Below are 19750 nucleotides of genomic sequence, written 5' to 3'. Positions count from 1 at the left end.
CCACCCAACCCAGGGAGGAACTCAAGGAGCTCTTATCTACAGACCCTGGGGAGGAAGCTCTAATCTGTCCTCCACCGTCACCCTGACACCCAGGGGGAAATAACAATCTGTTGTACCCTCAAGTTTATGTCTTATCAGGATGACTTTCTGGGGAAATGTCTATTCAAAATGGTTATGATTGAAAGTTTTTGCATTGGAATTATATTTGAGAGGTTTATTCAGTTTTGTGATGGAATTTGTCTAAATATATCAGGAAAGCAAGGATAGAGAACATTCTCAAGACATCAGTATTTTGATAAAAGCAAACAAAATTATTTTGAAGGATTGTTAACTTTCTAAACTACGTGCTTTACATGTGCCTCAAGAATCATATTGACAGAAAATTTGAATTTCAAAACGTGCTACGTATCTGTAAATCCTCCTGATGATCTGACCACAGTGGTAGTTGGGAGTAGACATAGCTGCTGTTATCTTCTGAATCATGGTATTGGGTAATTAGTTAAAGGAGATGTTACAAAGGGAGGTAATAAAGATCCCACGATGAAATAAGGCTGTGTCATTGGTAATCTATTGTGTGGTCCTCCCCCTCCCTGTAATTATAGTTACACAGCTATAGACATGTCTAGCCCTTTCAGATAATACTCCTAACAACTCCCTTATATCTTAATTACCAAAGATAAACACAAAATTCAAAATAAACATGACTTTATGTATGGCTGACTGCAAATGTAAATTACCAGGCTGTCTGTGGGATAAGATATGACAAATTTATATCTGGACTGGTCCACACAGAATAACATGTAACAATTGAAGATGGCATTGTTATCAGTTTGGCTTGATTTATAGGGGGATGGTTGATGGGGCTGACTGAGAGATGTGGTGGTTATAGAGATGTAGGCTCTAGGCAGCCTTACTCAAGTTTTCTCCTTTTATTACTTTCCCATTATTGTTTCCTTTGATAAGGGGCATTATGGGATACCAATGGTTGTTGCTTCTGCAAATTAAGTTATATTGAGTTTAGGGTTTAACATAATTTGTAAGTTATGTTGAAGCTGGAGACTACCAGATTTGTTCTAAACACGTACTCGAATACTGAGATGTACATGTAGAATTTGCAATTTTTTTGTCAAAATATTTACATTTTATGAAAAAATTGTTTAGGTGATAGCTTCCTGTTTGGTAAATGTAATTGAATTGAGTTCAGTGACCTCACGCTAGCGGGGGTGGTATGATGACTAGCCTATTATAGGAATAATTATTAAATAAAGAATTTTCATCAGATAGAAAAATGGTCTTAAGATGAAACAATGTAGATGCAAGAAAGTATTGATTTTTTTCATTACCATTGAGGATGTGATTGAAATGATAGACTGGTATGTAAAAATACTCATACACATGTAGAATAAGGCTACATTACTCAGGTAATTAAACATGTGCTCTGTTAATCAGCTGGGGAGGATGGATGAGGCTATGGTGTTAAGCTCTAAAAAACAGGGGTCAGGGATTGTAAGGTCACTTCCTGGCAGGTGATAATGTGATTAGTTTTCCTGTTATGTACACAACACAGGAAATAGAGTGAGAAGGGGGAGGGGGAGGGGGGAGGGGGCAGCTGATGACACCTATATATCACACCTGTATCTTTGTTAGTTCTGTTGCTATGGCAACTGTTCAAGTTGTAATAAAACTAACATGCAAGTACTTTTTTTGAAGTTAATGAATTCAAATGCCATGAATGGAATCGAAGTATGCAATAATTAGTCATGTAGTTATAACTTGTTTCTTTAATAATTGTTACCAAGGTGTTTATTTGACAACAGCTCCAGTGTTACATCCTGATAGTACTATTATAAGATCCAATGAGATAGACCAAATCTCCTCACATAGCATTACATAATACCTGAATGTTAGTCCTATGTATTCTGATGACCATCTGATCAGGTGTAAGACAGGTATGTACACAGGTATTTTGACAGGTATGTGTACTGATGTGTGTACCTGCTTATAGCTATTGTGGTGTTACATGCATGTTAATGTGATGTCAAAACAAAGTCAGGTTCAGAGTTCATGGTGATCTTGTATGTAAACATGGACACGAGAGTGAGCTAGGCTCCATAATATCTAAACAAAACACCTAGATCTACTCAGCGGATTAGTGGACATTACAAGGAGCAATACACCAAGCACTCCGGAATTTCTCAGTTAACCTGTTCTAGTCTCAGATCTCTCATTCATTATGCATACAATTATTGACTTTTCATGAGAGGTGAAGATAGGATCTTGTCATATCATATTATGTTTTCATCTAATTAATTATTTTCTATCTCTTCTGTTTTGCCATATTGATTTCTGTGAACAGGGATTCTCTTTAGTGGTAAATGTCCCCATTGTAGTTAGAATTGAAATAATTATAGTATAAAACTGCCTTCTTCGGGGCAGTAGAGTTTTTACCTTAAGGCTTTAATGTTAAAACCAATTATGTTATAAGGACTGGATTATGATCAGTTTACACATCAGTTTTTTTTTAAGTTTTTGGTCAAATGGATTCCTTGTTCTTCATCTCTAATGAAGTATAAATGTTCATTATATAAACCAGATATTGTGCTTATACTTGGAATGATTTCATGCGTAAGTGTCGTAGTTAGACATTGTACTTATATGGGGTATTATAATTTCACGACATATAGATGACTATGTATCAACATTTCATAAATAAATTAATGTTTCCTGCTGTTTTTGCTATTATATGTTTATACTTATGAGTAATGTTCTGTCCAAGGTTAAAAGAAGTAAGAAACAAACACAAACATTTATAAGACCCCCGTATTTTAATATTCACTCCCCTTGATACAGATATAATGGACATTTAGCCTCTTGTTTTACATTCATACTGGTGAGCTATACTGTTTTGTAAATTCAACACTGGAGGCTAACGATGGATATAGGATGAACAGCTATATGTGGGAGCAGTAAGCTAGACCAAGATCCCTCAAGCGTACAGTTTATGATAGATTTCTTAAAACCTGTATTGATCCTTGGCTCACAAGGTTTAAAGTTACCACATTTCCAACACAAGAATGATTTAGGGGAAAAGTTATGTGTTGAGCATCTCGCTTATAGATTCCTCGGCTAAACCAGGCATCTCTGGGACCAATTCTATACAACATTAGCAATTACAAAACAGATTTAGTATCCCCAAAGTACATATTAGGTGTATGATGTAAATCATTATCACTGTTATAAATCTGCAGATGTGTTGGAAATGTTAGAAAATGATCATTGACATAAATAACGTTAATGCTTCATATGTTTTATGTACATCAGATATATCCATTAAAATTTCCGGTGTCTCTTTTAAAGTAAGGTTATTTTCAACTTAATCTTGTGTAACACTTGAGAATGTTAAATACTTAGATATTAAGAATATGTGTAAGTCAGCTCAAGTTGTATGGTATCGGAATGAAATATCTCCATGCAACATGAACACTGCTTTGAACAGACACTCTGTTTACCGTCTAGACATCCAATATTGTTTATTCTGCGATGATTTAATTGATTTTTGTGACATTTCAGTCAGCCACCCATCTATCATAGGTATGTTTTGGTATCAGTTCCTATGTATGACGTCACACGTGCCACCCCCGATATATGTCACATGTAAACATGCTGTAGGGGTATCACAACTATTTATAGACATACTTGGCATATATTATCACATTTATGTTCACAAATCTGTACAAAGTCACCCCTGATATGAATATTTTTCTAGGCAAAATTTAGTCATGTATTTGACTTGTTTCTATAATATATTCCCAATAATATCTTTTGCCTTCCTCTTCCTCCTAATATAATATCACAATATCATAAATATATAATTCCATATTTCACTGTATCTGCTTACATTTCTAGTAAATGATTTGAATGATCAATACATAATCTAGATTACACAACTCCATTGCCCGAAAAAGGTACATCTCTTAAGAATAATTTCATAGTATTTAAGATACTTCATCCGTTTTCATAACTTTTCTAAAGATTTATATTCCTCTGAATGCACTTGAGAATGTATCAGTGTAACAGAGTATATATCTAAGGGTACATATCCTGTCTCTAAGTTAGGGCTATACACTTGTACTGAACCTCACAGAGTGGGAGCCTAAAGCATTAACACACGTGTAACAACATGTAATTGGTCTGTCAAGCTGTTTGTTGTTACTCCAAAGTAATTTGTTGTCAAAGGGAGCACTTCAATCTCAGCAGGTGCTTGTCAATTAACCCTAATATAGAGTTTTGGGAGTTTTCACTGGGTCAGAGGTCAGCCACTTTGTAGTACTGTAAAGGTCACGACCTGATGAGGTTGCAACACATAAATCTGATCAGACCAGGTATAATTATCTCCTATTGTGATACCAGGAGCCGAGGAAACCTAGAGTTTGAATACAAATTGAAGCATCTCAAAGGAAGCTTTAAAGCCCTAGATTGGGCGTGCTTTAAATAAGTAATGTAATCTACTAGGCTTTGTCCAGTTGTTGAATAGTTTTATTTACAAAATAATGTGATTCCAGATATTCCTTGTTTGTTTGCAGTATACTACATGTCCATACTGAACATTTTACAGGAATGTTAGTGTGTAACAACAGCTTCATTATAGTGACTTTGTGTCAAAACAACAGCTTCATTATAGTGACTTTGTGTCAAAACAACAGCTTCATTATAGTGACTTTGTGTCAAAACAACAGCTTCATTATAGTGACTTTGTGTCAAAACAACAGCTTCATTATAGTGACTTTGTGTCAAAACAACAGCTTCATTATAGTGACTTTGTGTCAAAACAACAGCTTCATTATAGTGACTTTGTGTCAAAACAACAGCTTCATTATAGTGACTTTGTGTCAAAACAACAGCTTTGTGTCAAAACAACAGCTTCATTATAGTGACTTTGTGTCAAAACAACAGCTTCATTATAGTGACTTTGTGTCAAAACAACAGCTTCATTATAGTGACTTTGTGTCAAAACAACAGCTTCATTATAGTGACTTTGTGTCAAAACAACAGCTTCATTATAGTGACTTTGTGTCAAAACAACAGCTTCATTATAGTAACTTCGTGTCAAAAAGGCCCTTACTTATTTATTTGATTTTACTTGTATTTCCCAATTAAGGGTATCTTTATATGTAATCTGTAGCAGCACAGACCAGTTTGTTGCTCAGTTAGTATGATAGAGTGCTGAACAGCCTAGGATGTTGATATCATGTGATGTAGTACAAACCTATCATTGAATGGTGTGTGTGGTATTGTTACATCCAGGACTGTTCCAGGCATTATATAAACAATGACTATTAGCCATAATAAATGACATGTTATCATTGGTATGTAGTGTATGTTGATATAAGGTGGCCATTGTGCCGACTTTGTCACACCCTCTGGCCATGTAACTATGGTACTGTTCTCTTCCTCCTCCCAACATCAGTATCTCCTGTGTGTCAGCTAAGCTTTTGTGAGAGCAGATTAATTTGTCAGTGTCTATAAGCTTACCTTGGAGGATTAAGTCTTGATGGAAAAAAACCCAGAACGGACAATGACCTTATTTATCAATACACACAGAAATCATGTTTTCCAGCTATAATGCATCAATCATATATTTTTTTTCAAATGGTATTTATGAATGTTTTTTTTTTACAAAAAGTTTGGTTTCAACTTATTCAAAGTGATTTTTAAAAGAACATCAATTATTCTGGATAAGACTTAAAACAAATTGTAACATATAAGTGTAACAGAGTTATTCCCCTTTGTCCTTTTGAGGAATAGATTATAAATATCATGATGTGTATACATGTATTTGATCTGTCTACATTAAGGTAGAAAAACAGGTTTTCTTGTGTTTTTAGAGGTAGGGGATTATTAAAAGGCACTAAGAGATTCGATTGTGTGTATTCCAGACATCATTTATTCAGTAAATATGTTGTTACCATTGTTTCTGTGTCTAGTAATCTGTAATTAGACAAGGCCACCATGTCAGCCTGCTATATTGTCACTAAGTTACTCTAGAGATTCCCCACATTAGGGTTACATACAACAGTCAACCAGTTAATGTCTGTGTTAAATAATTAATGGGGAGAGGTAATGATTATTTCTGGTTTGTGAATGTGGAGTAGACTTAATAGTAACCTGGCCTAATTTCATGGATAATGTGGCATTACCACAGCAGGTTTATGGCGTATCTTCTTAGAATCAGGCTTCTTAGGGAAGTGTTATTAGGGCCTTTAAACATGTATTCAAAATAAAATGTCAAAGGGGGTTCAAAATAAAATGTCAAAGGGGGTCTTGGGAAGGTGACTTTTACATTAAAATCGGAGACCATCATCATAGCTACTATGTGATACCAAAAATCTATAAAACCAAGAATTGATTATATAGCAAAATGTATATTATTGTTTTTGTCTCTGTGTTTTGCTTGATTGATTTGATGCTATACTTAGCTTCAATCAATTTCATATAGGCCTTATTTAAATAGGACTTGTCAATGGTAACATGCTATCCAATATGTCATGTAGACAAGAGAACAAATAAAGAACAGTAACACACTCTTTTTACGCAAAATTTGTACAACCGTAATCAACTTAATAAGCACCTAGGGTGCTTAAGAAATTGCAAAAATAAGAGGGCGCTTAATTGAACCAAATTTGAATTAGCCTTGCATTAAATTGTATAGTATTATCTATAACATGGTCTTATTTATGACAGGCTAATAAGGAACTCATTATCCACATGAAACTGTTGAATAAATAACAAAGTGATGCTATTATTTGTTTAGGTGGTACCCTGAAGATTTATGGAGAATAAAGTGATGCTATTATTTGTTTAGGTGGTACCCTGAAGATTTTAGAGAATAAAGAGATGCTATTGTTTGTTTAGGTGGTACCCTGAAGATTTATGGAGAATAATGTGATGCTATTGTTTGTTTAGGTGGTACCCTGAAGATTTATGGAGAATAATGTGATGCTATTGTTTGTTTAGGTGGTACCCTGAAGATTTATGTAGAGTAAAGTGATGCTATTATTTGTTTAGGTGGTACCCTGAAGATTTATGGAGAATAGTGTGATGCTATTGTTTGTTTAGGTGGTACCCTGAAGATTTATGGAGAATAATGTGATGCTATTGTTTGTTTAGGTGGTACCCTGAAGATTTATGGAGAATAATGTGATGCTATTGTTTGTTTAGGTGGTACCCTGAAGATTTATGTAGAGTAAAGTGATGCTATTATTTGTTTAGGTGGTACCCTGAAGATTTATGGAGAATAGTGTGATGCTATTGTTTGTTTAGGTGGTACCCTGAAGATTTATGGAGAATAAAGTGATACCATTGTTTGTTTAGGTGGTACCCTGAAGATTTATGGAGAATAATGTGATGCTATTGTTTGTTTAGGTGGTACCCTGAAGATTTATGGAGAATAATGTGATGCTATTGTTTGTTTAGGTGGTACCCTGAAGATTTATGGAGAATAATGTGATGCTATTGTTTGTTTATGTGGTACCCTGAAGATTTATGGAGAATAATGTGATGCTATTGTTTGTTTAGGTGGTACCCTGAAGATTTATGGAGAATAATGTGATGCTATTGTTTGTTTAGGTGGTACCCTGAAGATTTATGGAGAATAATGTGATGCTATTGTTTGTTTAGGTGGTACCCTGAAGATTTATGGAGAATAATGTGATGCTATTGTTTGTTTAGGTGGTACCCTGAAGATTTATGGAGAATAAAGTGATGCTATTGTTTGTTTAGGTGGTACCCTGAAGATTTATGGAGAATAATGTGATGCTATTGTTTGTTTAGGTGGTACCCTGAAGATTTATGGAGAATAAAGTGATGCTATTGTTTGTTTAGGTGGTACCCTGAAGATTTATGGAGAATAATGTGATGCTATTGTTTGTTTAGGTGGTACCCTGAAGATTTATGGAAAATAAAGTGATGCTATTGTTTGTTTAGGTGGTACCCTGAAGATTTATGGAGAATAATGTGATGCTATTGTTTGTTTAGGTGGTACCCTGAAGATTTATGGAGAATAAAGTGATGCTATTGTTTGTTTAGGTGGTACCCTGAAGATTTATGGAGAATAATGTGATGCTATTGTTTGTTTATGTGGTACCCTGATGATTTATGGAGAATAATGTGATGCTATGATTTGTTTAGGTGGTACCCTGAAGATTTATGTAGAGTAAAGTGATGCTATTATTTGTTTAGGTGGTACCCTGAAGATTTTAGAGAATAAAGAGATGCTATTGTTTGTTTAGGTGGTACCCTGAAGATTTATGTAGAGTAAAGTGATGCTATTATTTGTTTAGGTGGTACCCTGAAGATTTTAGAGAATAAAGAGATGCTATTGTTTGTTTAGGTGGTACCCTGAAGATTTATGGAGAATAAAGTGATGCTATTATTTGTTTAGGTGGTACCCTGAAGATTTTAGAGAATAAAGAGATGCTATTGTTTGTTTAGGTGGTACCCTGAAGATTTTAGAGAATAAAGTGATGCCATTGTTTGTTTAGGTGGTACCCTGAAGATTTATGGAGAATAAAGTGATGCTATTGTTTGTTTAGGTGGTACCCTGAAGATTTATGGAGAATAAAGTGATGCTATTATTTGTTTAGGTGGTACCCTGAATATTTATGGAGAATAATGTGATGCTATTGTTTGTTTAGGTGGTACCCTGAATATTTATGGAGAATAATGTGATGCTATTGTTTGTTTAGGTGGTACCCTGAAGATTTATGGAGAATAATGTGATGCTATTGTTTGTTTAGGTGGTACCCTGAAGATTTATGGAGAATAATGTGATGCTATTGTTTGTTTAGGTGGTACCCTGAAGATTTATGGAGAATAATGTGATGCTATGATTTGTTTAGGTGGTACCCTGAAGATTTATGGAGAATAATGTGATGCTATTGTTTGTTTAGGTGGTACCCTGAAGATTTATGGAGAATAAAGTGATGCCATTGTTTGTTTAGGTGGTACCCTGAAGATTTTAGAGAATAAAGAGATGCTATTGTTTGTTTAGGTGGTACCCTGAAGATTTTAGAGAATAAAGTGATGCTATTGTTTGTTTAGGTGGTACCCTGAAGATTTATGGAGAATAAAGTGATGCTATTGTTTGTTTAGGTGGTACCCTGAAGATTTATGGAGAATAATGTGATGCTATTGTTTGTTTAGGTGGTACCCTGAAGATTTATGGAGAATAAAGAGATGCTATTGTTTGTTTAGGTGGTACCCTGAAGATTTTAGAGAATAAAGTGATGCTATTATTTGTTTAGGTGGTACCCTAAAGATTTATGGAGATACACTCAAACCTGACATTCCCTATAAGACCTTACTGTTGTCCACCAGTGATACAGTGGCTGGTATCGTCAAGGAAGCCATGGAGAAGTACGGACTGGAGAACGAGGATACTGAGGATTTCTGTCTAGTGCAGGTAAAACAAATGTCTTATAGAGGAACTAGTAATTTCCTTATAAAAGTCACTTTTGTTCTGATTTTTATCCCCCGCCCAACGAAGTTGGCGGGGGATATACAAATGGGTTCCGTCCGTCCGTCCGTCCGTCCGTCCGTCCGTCTGTCCGTCCGCCCGTACGAATGGTTTCCGGAGCATAACTCTAAAACCAGTAGAGATATTTCCACGAAACTTCATTCACACATTGGTCTTATAGTCTAGTAGTGCCTTTTGCTATTTTTAGGTTTTCATTTTTTGCACTTTTTCCGTAACCATGGAAACATTGCTGAAAATATCATATTTTCGTACCAGGTTCGTTTCCGGAGCATAACTCTTAAACCAGAAGAGATATTTCCACGAAACTTCTGCGACACATTGGTCTTATGGTCTAGTAGTGCCTTTTGCTATTTTAAGGTTTTCACATTTTGTACTTTTTTCTGTAACCATGGAAACATTGCTGAAAATGGCAGATTTTTGTGTAAGAATCGTTTCCGGAGCACAACTCTAAAACCAGCAGAGATATTTCCACGAAACTTCATAGACACATTGTTCTTATGGTCTAGTAGTGCCTTTTGCTATTTTTAGGTTTTCATTTTTTGCACTTTTTCCGTAACCATGGAAACATTGCTGAAAATATCATATTTTTGTACCAGGTTCGTTTCCGGAGCATAACTGGAAAACCGGTTGAGATATATGCACGGAACTCCATAGGCACATTAGTCTTATGGTCTAGTAGTGCCTTTTGATATTTTTAGGTTTTCACTTTTTGTGCTTTTTTCTGTAACCATAGAAACATTGCTGAAAATATTATATTTTTGTAGCCTGTTCATTTCCGGAGCATAACTCTAAAACCAGCAGAGATATTTCCACGAAACTTCATAGACACATTCTTTTTATGGTCTAGTAGTACCTTTTGCTATTTTTAGGTTTTCATTTTTTGCACTTTTTCCGTTACCATGGAAACATTACTGAAAATATCATGGTAAATGGTAAATGTTACTTTGCAAAACTCCACCCATCTTTGTGTATATAGTCTAATATAAATGTCAAGGCTGTATACCTGATTCAACAATTGCAGCCTCGCTCTGCTTGAATTATACTCCATCTTTCTTTAGTTCAACTTCCTTTTTCCTGGGTTTTTTTCATACACATAAGTCTCCACAATCAAACTTACTTCAGCTTTGATATCTCCATTGGCGGGGGATCTGAATGACTATGTCCTTGTTCTATTTTAGTTAATTTATTATAATTCAGTTGTTGAAATTCCAAGCGGATAATAAAAAGCGTAAAATTGAGAAATATAGTACAGAGTTATCTGTTCTTGAGGGTCTGTTCTGTTAACAAACTGATTTATGCTTGGAAATTAATTAGTTGCTGCAAAATACATCTGATTATATGTAAAGTAGAATCAAATGACACTATAAATAATTAAATTCAGTCGCAGTGGAAATAGGTTGGTTTGGAGCATTGCTTGTTCTTCTAAACTCTAATATGTCAAAACAACTCTGTGTCTATAAATAACTAATCTCACCATGCTATAGAAGACTTTAAATATTACTTTTCAAATAAACACTTCATTTATGTGTGTCACTAGGTAATTGTCCCTCCTGAGGAACAGGAGTACCATGGCGGGTCTATGGGAGAGGAGAGGATTATGGACGACAGTGAATGTCCTCTGTTCATCGCCATGGAGTTTCCTCCCGCTCGAGGTAAGTCTTTAGGAAATACATAAACAACATGCTGTAGAAAGTCAAAGGCATAGCTCTCTTAAATATTAGTCTTTATACTGATCTGATATATATTTAACAAAGATCTCATTAGCATTATCAAGTTACTGATCACATTTTTTTCTGTTTTAAAACATTAGAATAATTAGTCAATTTTACTACAAGTGATTGTTAGAATTACCTCCCCTTGTTCAGCCTTCGATCACATTTTGCCTTCAAGGCCTTCCTAACCTAATTGACTACTTGCTGCTATACAAGTATTGGGTTTGTTGTTGTCTAAATCGTGTTTCACTGAAGAGACGGTGAGAAGTTTCGACTTTAGGAATATGATCGTATTATTACATTTCCTTGAATAATTGATAAATTCAATATGACATGACTTTGATTGTAATTTATTGATTAATGTTGGCTGTCATGTTATTGTGTAGAGTTATAAAGCTGTTGCAGTATGCTAGCCACGTGGATAGAGTTCAATAGCTATTTGCAGTCAAATTGAATTTCCATTGCTAACAATAGAAATGTTATAAAAAGGATAAAAAATATCTGTCTGAAAATGGATGTAAAAAATATGTTCTGTGTCGATTATCGTCCTTTAATCAATACCGTGGTTTTGGTTGTAAGCCAATAACAAAAAGCCTTCTGGCAAAACTAGGGAGAACACTGATTCACCCAAGCTACCAATGCTTTAAGGCTACAGTTCATCATTCATTAAATATTTAATTTCAATAAAACTTCATACCAGTAACAGATTACTATCCTGTGGGTGTTTTTTGGGAAAAACTTTGGTAGAGGCTTTGTGGTATTTAGGTTGAGGGAGGAGTATTCTATCATTATTAGTTGATCTACTGAGGATTGGAAATTGTCTGAGAAATTTGGTAAATATACAGTGAAAAAGTACACCACAATTTATAGCAGTATAGAACACATTTTTTATGGAGTCCTGATTGTTACTACTAAACTTTGATGTATATGTATCAAGTATCGACCTCTTATAGTAAGGATTCTGACATCATGTGAAAAGTATTGCCAGCAAACATACAGTAAATGGATTACAAGTAAAGTAACATGCCTTTTATATGTTCTGACATGTGAAAAAAGACTGTTGCAAAGAAAAAAAAATCAATGAAGATGCCTTGGAGTGAGATTGTGTAACCAATGGAATTGGATCGTGTACGACGATGGGATGAGGCGATGACTTTGTACTAAGGGTGACTCATGATGGTTTGGATCCTACCTGTCTTATGTCTATGATAGTGAAGGATTGTGTTGTTTTCAGAGTTTTGGACCACTTAGATACTTTCATGAGTTGGATTTTAAAGGATTTAAAGGATTCACAAACTGTTATAATACAGTTAAGAGTGTACAAATTTGGAAAATCACCAAATTTGATCTTAATAGCCTTAATCTTTGCCTGAATTTAACATTCAGTCTTGTGTTTTAGGTACAGTACTATTCCAACTGAAGCGCAGGTCACCGGATCAGTTAAGCACAAAACACAAAAAGCTACGGGCTGTGTCACATGACGACCTTCGCAGTCACCAGAGGGATGAACCAGATACCATGCCTCAAAATAAACTTCCTTACCTGATCGAACTTCATCCAGGTAGGTCATCAAACACACCTGTATCAGGTTAACTTGTGAAATTCTGGTTCATTGTCAATTTATAGATTTTACAACAGTGAGATGTTACTAGTAAGAATATTTTCCAAGTTGAATTATGTGAAGTTCAACAAATTTTTATTTGGTCTATTTTAAGGGTTATATTTTGTTGCTAAATTTGGATAACAATTTTGAATGATTACTTTTATCTAAAAGTAATGGAAATTGACCAAATGATGATAAGCTACTGTGGAAAAATATGGAGAAAGTTTATTGTTTGTTTCAGATGGTTCTGATAACCCTAACGGAAGGATACACCAGATCCATAGAAAGTTTACCGACGTAGGCAGTGATAAATCAACTGCTGTTATATTTGTATGTATTACAGCGACAAATTGACTGCTGTTATATTTGTATGTATTACAGCGACAAATTGACTGCTGTTATATTTGTATGTATTACAGCGACAAATTGACTGCTGTTATATTTGTATGTATTACAGCGACAAATTGACTGCTGTTATATTTGTATGTATTACAGCGACAAATTGACTGCTGTTATATTTGTATGTATTACAGCGACAAATTGACTGCTGTTATATTTGTATGTATTACAGCGACAAATCAACTGCTGTTATATTTGTATGTATTACAGCGACAAATTGACTGCTGTTATATTTGTATGTATTACAGCGACAAATTGACTGCTGTTATATTTGTATGTATTACAGCGACAAATTGACTGCTGTAATATTTGTATGTATTACAGCGACAAATTGACTGCTGTTATATTTGTATGTATTACAGCGACAAATCAACTGCTGTTATATTTGTATGTATTACAGCGACAAATTGACTGCTGTTATATTTGTATGTATTTACAGCGACAAATACACGACTGTTATATTTATGCGACAATACTGCTGTTATATTTGTATTGTATGTATTGTAGTATTACGCGACAAATTGACTGCTGTTATATTTGTATGTATTACAGCGACAAATTGACTATATTTGTATGTATTACAGCGACAAATTGACTGCGTTATATTTGTATGTATTACAGCGACAAATTGACTGCTGTTATATTTGTATGTATTACAGCGACAAATTGACTGCTGTTATATTTGTATGTATTACAGCGACAAATTGACTGCTGTTATATTTGTATTACATATTGTAATAGCAGAAATCCTAGAAAAAGTTAAAAGGTAGAAAGTCCTATGCAAAACGACAAAGATATAAAATGAAACATAGAGAGAGTATTATCAGCATACTGTCGATTGAACAGGCCCCCTGGGCTTCATTTGATGATATGAAATGCTATGGTATTACAAGATTTATGATTGTGTAGAGTGGCAGAAAGAAGGTGAGTATAGATGTGGATGTTTCACTTCACTTTCTCTCCTAGGTAAAGGGAACCAACATCCAGCCAAGACACTGTGTTCTGGGCTTATCGCCAAACGATGGCATCGTCTTGGTAACCCCAACCAACACTGATTCAGAAACCTATGTCAATAACCAGAGGGTGTATGAGACAACGAAACTACAGAATGGAAATACACTGCGACTCGGAAAACTTAATTACTTTCGATTCATCGACCCAATTTATGAGGAGGTGAGACTGAAGAATAGTGATTCCCAGATTAGCACCTGCTTTTAGACATATTATGAAAAATTCACACTTATGATATTTTGGACTATCCACTGTCTGTGTTTTAACTACATAGGAGCAGAAATAAGATATATAATATGTCATTCTGGAACGTAAAAAAAAAACAAAAATTCTTTATGAATGTTTACTTTAAAATAAGAAATAGTGAGTATTGAATGTGATTTTATACACTTTACAATTAAATGCTAGATTTATGTTGTAATATTAAACAATTAATTAAACATTTTGCTGACACTGAATGTTTTTACAGAGGTTAAAGAAAGGTCAGGTGCTACCTTCTGGTCCTATACAGAAGCATGGAGGTCCATACAACCCCAAACCACAAGAGACAAACTTTGATGTTGACGGGAAGGTGGAAACAATGGCAGATAACTCTCCTAGGAGTAACGATCAACCCATGCATGGAGAACTACAAAAACGGTATGATCGGTTAACTATAATTCATCATGGCTTTTTATCCAAATAATTTAAATTTGCCTTAGTGTGTTAAAGAAAACAGAAGCAAATAATCTTATTTGAAATTTTGAATATAACACAGGCAAAGGTAATTCTATGTTGCCATTGTCTATATTGGATTTGTCATGGTTGAATGCACATTGGTAGAGTTACCTGAGCTCATAGACAAAGGCAAAAACTGGCTTATATTAGAAATAAAAGTGTACTTTATTAACACAAAGACTTGCTATGTTTTAAGTTAGAGATAAGCCTCAAACTGTACAATATGTTGGAGAGTGAACAGATCTCAGTCCTGACGGGCCTCGATACAGTTCTCTCTCCAACATATTGTACAGTTTGAGGCTTATCTCCATAACATATTTTTTTCCCAATTGACAAATTCAAGAAAAGAAAATTTCAGAGATTTATATTGAATATGACTAGGATAGATATCTGGATTACAATTCTTATGATTCTTATTCAGAAGTCAATCTGTCCAGAACATGGGGCCACCCAGGGAACCAGAGAGACCTCCACCTCAAAGACGTATTGACGAGGCCCTACCAGCAGCCTTAGAGTACAGAGAGGAGAGTAAGTTATCTCCCTTGATCTGGAATAAAGATTTTGTCATCCTAATAATACATCCCTTGTTATAATGAGGTGATAAATTCTCTATGATGTAATATTGATAAGTATTATTACCATATTACTGGATTTCCAGGGAAGTTAGTTACAGAAAATATGGTAATATGCTAGATAAGTTTACTTAAAAAAATAAGGATACTAGTTGAGAAACTATTAATGAAGTGTCAATCAGAATAGTTGATGTAGAATGATTCTTATAGTTCTCATTCCATTACCATACAAATAATGGTTGGTTTGACCTTTGTAGAGGAGGATGGGTTCCTAACCTCGGTCATACTAGACAACAATTCGGGGACACAGTTTAAACTGGCGCCCACCTATACTATCTACATGGCGCTGAGGTATACACTGTCCAACAACTACAGGCCTGACCTCAGCCCCTCAGACAGGGCCAACAAGGTCACCATACTCGTCTCTAAAGTCTCCAAAATGATATTGCAAGCAATACAGGTAATGTTATCAGCTTTCCTACCACCATATAAGATATTCTTCAGTTAAAGTGATATTATACAATTATCGACCTATTTTCAGGTGGATACGTTGAGTTATAAACCTGAATAAGTGATATATCCTGAGGCCGGAGGCCGAGGGTTATATCATTTTTGAAGGTTGATAACTCACCATATCCACCTGAAAATAGGTTGATAACTGTTTTATTATATGACATTTACATGATATTAACCCGGTTCTTCAAAAAGACTTTACTACAATAAACAGGATGTTATTTGCAAATGTTCCTTTTACAAAGGTAGTTTATCTATAACATGTAGTATATGGTAAATATCCAAATACTTCTTGCTAATGTTTTAGACTGGTAGAACTGGAATATTTTATCGCTGCATCAACTTCCCCTCTGGCATTCTTTAACGTTTTTCATGAATTGAAATTTGCAGTTGATCACCGTTAATCGCAGTAAACTTGCTGCTTTCCGCCATATATATATGTTGCCGACTATATAATGACGTCACAATAGATTAATCCAACGTCATTGAATTAGTCCAGTAACCTTGCGTGCTTTTCGCTGCCGATTTCGGGGTTGATATCGCAGTTGATGAATACTTCTGAGAAACTTATCGGTATCAAAATACAGCAAAAACACCAGCCATATAATAAAATATAGTAACAGGCTTAGGACCACCACATTACTTCAAATTGATTTGGATTCTTGATTTAAAGAACTCAAGATCCGAGCATATGATATGAAATAAAAATTGAAATTCTCAACAGATTGAAACATTAACTTTATCCTTGACTATTTCTCCGAACAGTCTAACTGTGATAATCCAGCCACCTTAGCGTTCTGGATGGCAAATGCCTCGGAGGTACTCCACTTCTTCAAACAGGACCACGACATCCATCCGTTCTCTATGGACGCCCAGGAGACACTGGCAGAGTCCGTACAGATGGCATTCCATCACCTTGTACGATGTCTCCAGTATGACCTTCAACGCACCATGCCCGCCTTCCTCGATGAAAGTGAGGCTGCAGATGATGACATGATGCAAGGTAAGATCTTCTGAGAATCAGAATTTAGAATTTGTTATGCTCCTGCCTTTAAATGGTGCAGAGGCATATAGTGTTACCATGTCCGTTATTGTTTTACAGACATTTCGAGTTAATTTATTTTCAACCTTATTTTCAACCTGTTTATTTTCATAAGTTTCCTATTGTGATAAATTTCTTATTGTCAGATCTCGGTCTTCTTGGATGATTTTAGATCTTTGTATGTATAAATGATTCAGGCATATAAATTCCCTATATGCTACAAGTATACAATAGATAATGTAATATGTGTTATGCTTGAGTTCTGAACTTGTTTGTTCTATTTAGTCAGAAGGACATAACTTGACAATAGGTGAAGTCTTATAAGCATGAAACTAATAACTAAATTAGAAATATTTCAACTAAAAAGTCTTTACTTAATGTTTATGCTATGCATTTAAATAAGAAGTTTTCTGTCATTTGTGAAGGCACATGTATACATATACAGTGGAACCTCCCAAAACCGAACCTTCTCAAAACCGATCACCTCTAGAAACCGAACATGGATGTCATGTACGGAATGAATTCCTCTTTATTAATAGTATATAAAACTTCCCAAAACCGATCCCTCCCAATTCCGAATACCGGACCAATTTTGAGATCGGAATAGTCAAATGTAACTAAAATACACTTCTGAAAACCGGCCTTACCTGAGCGACACCGATAGATTGCATTGAGGTCTGATCAACCGACCGTGAAATACACACGTACCTGTACCATAGTTGTTGCGTGCCATGTCCTTGGGCATGTATACAGATGTGAAGGCTATAGGTACACGGTAATTATACCCGAGATCTTGGTGTAATTATTTAATCATGTCTATTGTTTAGATATCTAACGAAGGTCTACCATGTGCACGCGGTTTGTTTACTGTAGGAAAACAAGCAGAGCTAGTAATAAAGAGAAAGTTTCGTATTCAAATCACAGTTTTTTTTAATTTACATATGTAGTTGTCAGATAACGTAAATTATCTGTATGAAGAAGCCGAAGCCATGTATTGTTTTAGAAAATGACTATGTCATATAATGACCGGCATCGACTGATCATCGTGTAATTAGACCATATAATTTGATTCTTGACGTAACCGGAAGCGATCGGTCGTATGTAGGTTGCAGACGAGAACATCCCCAAGAACATTCACGCAACTAACTAACTAAACTACGTTTATAAGCGGTAACAAAGTCAAGTTTGCTGTAATCAATTCCTTTTAAACGTATGATTCTCTCTTTTGTGATAACATTCACATTAACAATCAATATCGGTCGGTTTTAACGAACACTAGGCATACATGCGGTTCACTAGTGTAAAAAACGACTTCCGATCGATTAAATCCGGATCGTGATGATCGGTATTCGGTTCACTTCTCCAAACCGAACCCTCTCTAAACCGGCCAAAATTATATGCACCGACCATGATCGGTTTCGGGAGGTTCCACTGTATATAGATGAAGGCACATGAATATATATTGATGATTACTTACCTTTGTTTACAGATGATTCCAGGTACAATAGAGGCAAGCCCACATTAGGAGATGTCCTTGACACTCTCTCCTCAGCTATGAACCTGTTACGCCGTTGTCGTGTAAATGCTGCTCTCACCATACAGCTGTTTTCTCAGCTCTTTCACTTCCTCAACATGTGGCTGTTTAATATCATGGTAACCGGTCACCACAGCGAGTTCTGTACGCGGAGCTGGGGAGTCCGACTCAAAAGGAGGCTGGGTCGTATCGAGGCCTGGGCGGAGAAGCAGGGCCTGGAACTGGCGGCTGACTGTCATCTCTGTCGTATTATACAGGTAAGGAAGTTCAAATCAGCTGTCGTTATATTAAATGTGGGATTGATGTGGGCTCACTGTCAATCTGAAGCTCTGCTTAATTGTTATATCATTACACCAAATTTAAAATGTTGTCATAAAACTGAACAGTCAATTGACCAGATCACTGATCATGGCCGGCACATGATTAGATCGTTAACATGACAAGGTCATACACCTGTAAAGTCACATGACTAAATCTATACACATTACCTGTTGTACAACAATGTAGAGTAAAGCAGTTGTCGTAACATTTGTTAGACGTATTAAAAATATAGAGATTGCCAAATATCACAAAGTCATCCTAGTAAGAAAAGGCTTTTAGAAAAGTCATCATTAAAATTCCTTTCTTTGCTCATGTTGACAAATCTGCCACAAACATTTTGATGATTATCAACTCTTTACCATTTCAGGCTGCACATCTTTTACAAGCTCCAAAGGCGAGTTCTGATGATATTGCTGATATTAGCTCGACATGTTTCAAGCTTAACTCACTGCAGCTACAGGAACTTCTACAGAGGTATATGCCTGAACCTGGTGAACCTCCGATCCCACACAGCCTCATTGAGAGTGTCGTCTCCATAGCACAAAACATGGCCGACGACCTGACCAAGAATGATGGACGTGAGGTCCAGTTAGAGGAAGATTCTGACTTACAGCTTCCATTCCTATTACCAGAAGATGGCTACTCGTGTGATACTGTCAGAAACATTCCTAATGGCTTGGCTGACTTCATAGAACCATTCGCCAGAGCCGGTACGAATTTTGTTTGGTTTTCCTCAATTTCTTCATTTCTTAAGTAAAATATTATTTTTGCAAGTATTAATAGTCAAGTTC

The 19750-nt window shown here is 35.5% G+C and overlaps 1 protein-coding gene across 2 annotated transcripts in view; it reads left to right on the top strand.

Moving 5' to 3' along the window:
• Positions 1–19750, top strand: part of LOC138336779 (afadin-like) — an 84076-nt gene that overhangs the window by 25724 nt on the left and 38602 nt on the right. For both annotated transcript variants that reach the window (XM_069286346.1, XM_069286354.1), the window contains exons 5-15: positions 9303–9460; positions 11073–11187; positions 12647–12808; positions 13092–13180; positions 14216–14422; positions 14730–14899; positions 15399–15505; positions 15807–16009; positions 16828–17065; positions 18594–18895; positions 19327–19669. In XM_069286346.1, coding sequence (XP_069142447.1) covers positions 9303–9460; positions 11073–11187; positions 12647–12808; positions 13092–13180; positions 14216–14422; positions 14730–14899; positions 15399–15505; positions 15807–16009; positions 16828–17065; positions 18594–18895; positions 19327–19669 — 2094 coding nt within the window. The remainder of the gene's footprint in view (positions 1–9302; positions 9461–11072; positions 11188–12646; positions 12809–13091; positions 13181–14215; positions 14423–14729; positions 14900–15398; positions 15506–15806; positions 16010–16827; positions 17066–18593; positions 18896–19326; positions 19670–19750) is intronic.

The sequence above is a fragment of the Argopecten irradians genome, chromosome 1 (assembly GCF_041381155.1).
Source record: "Argopecten irradians isolate NY chromosome 1, Ai_NY, whole genome shotgun sequence".
NCBI classification, from domain to species: domain Eukaryota; kingdom Metazoa; phylum Mollusca; class Bivalvia; order Pectinida; family Pectinidae; genus Argopecten; species Argopecten irradians.
Note: the sequence above shows the minus strand (reverse complement) of the source record. Positions and strands in the feature narration are given on the sequence as shown.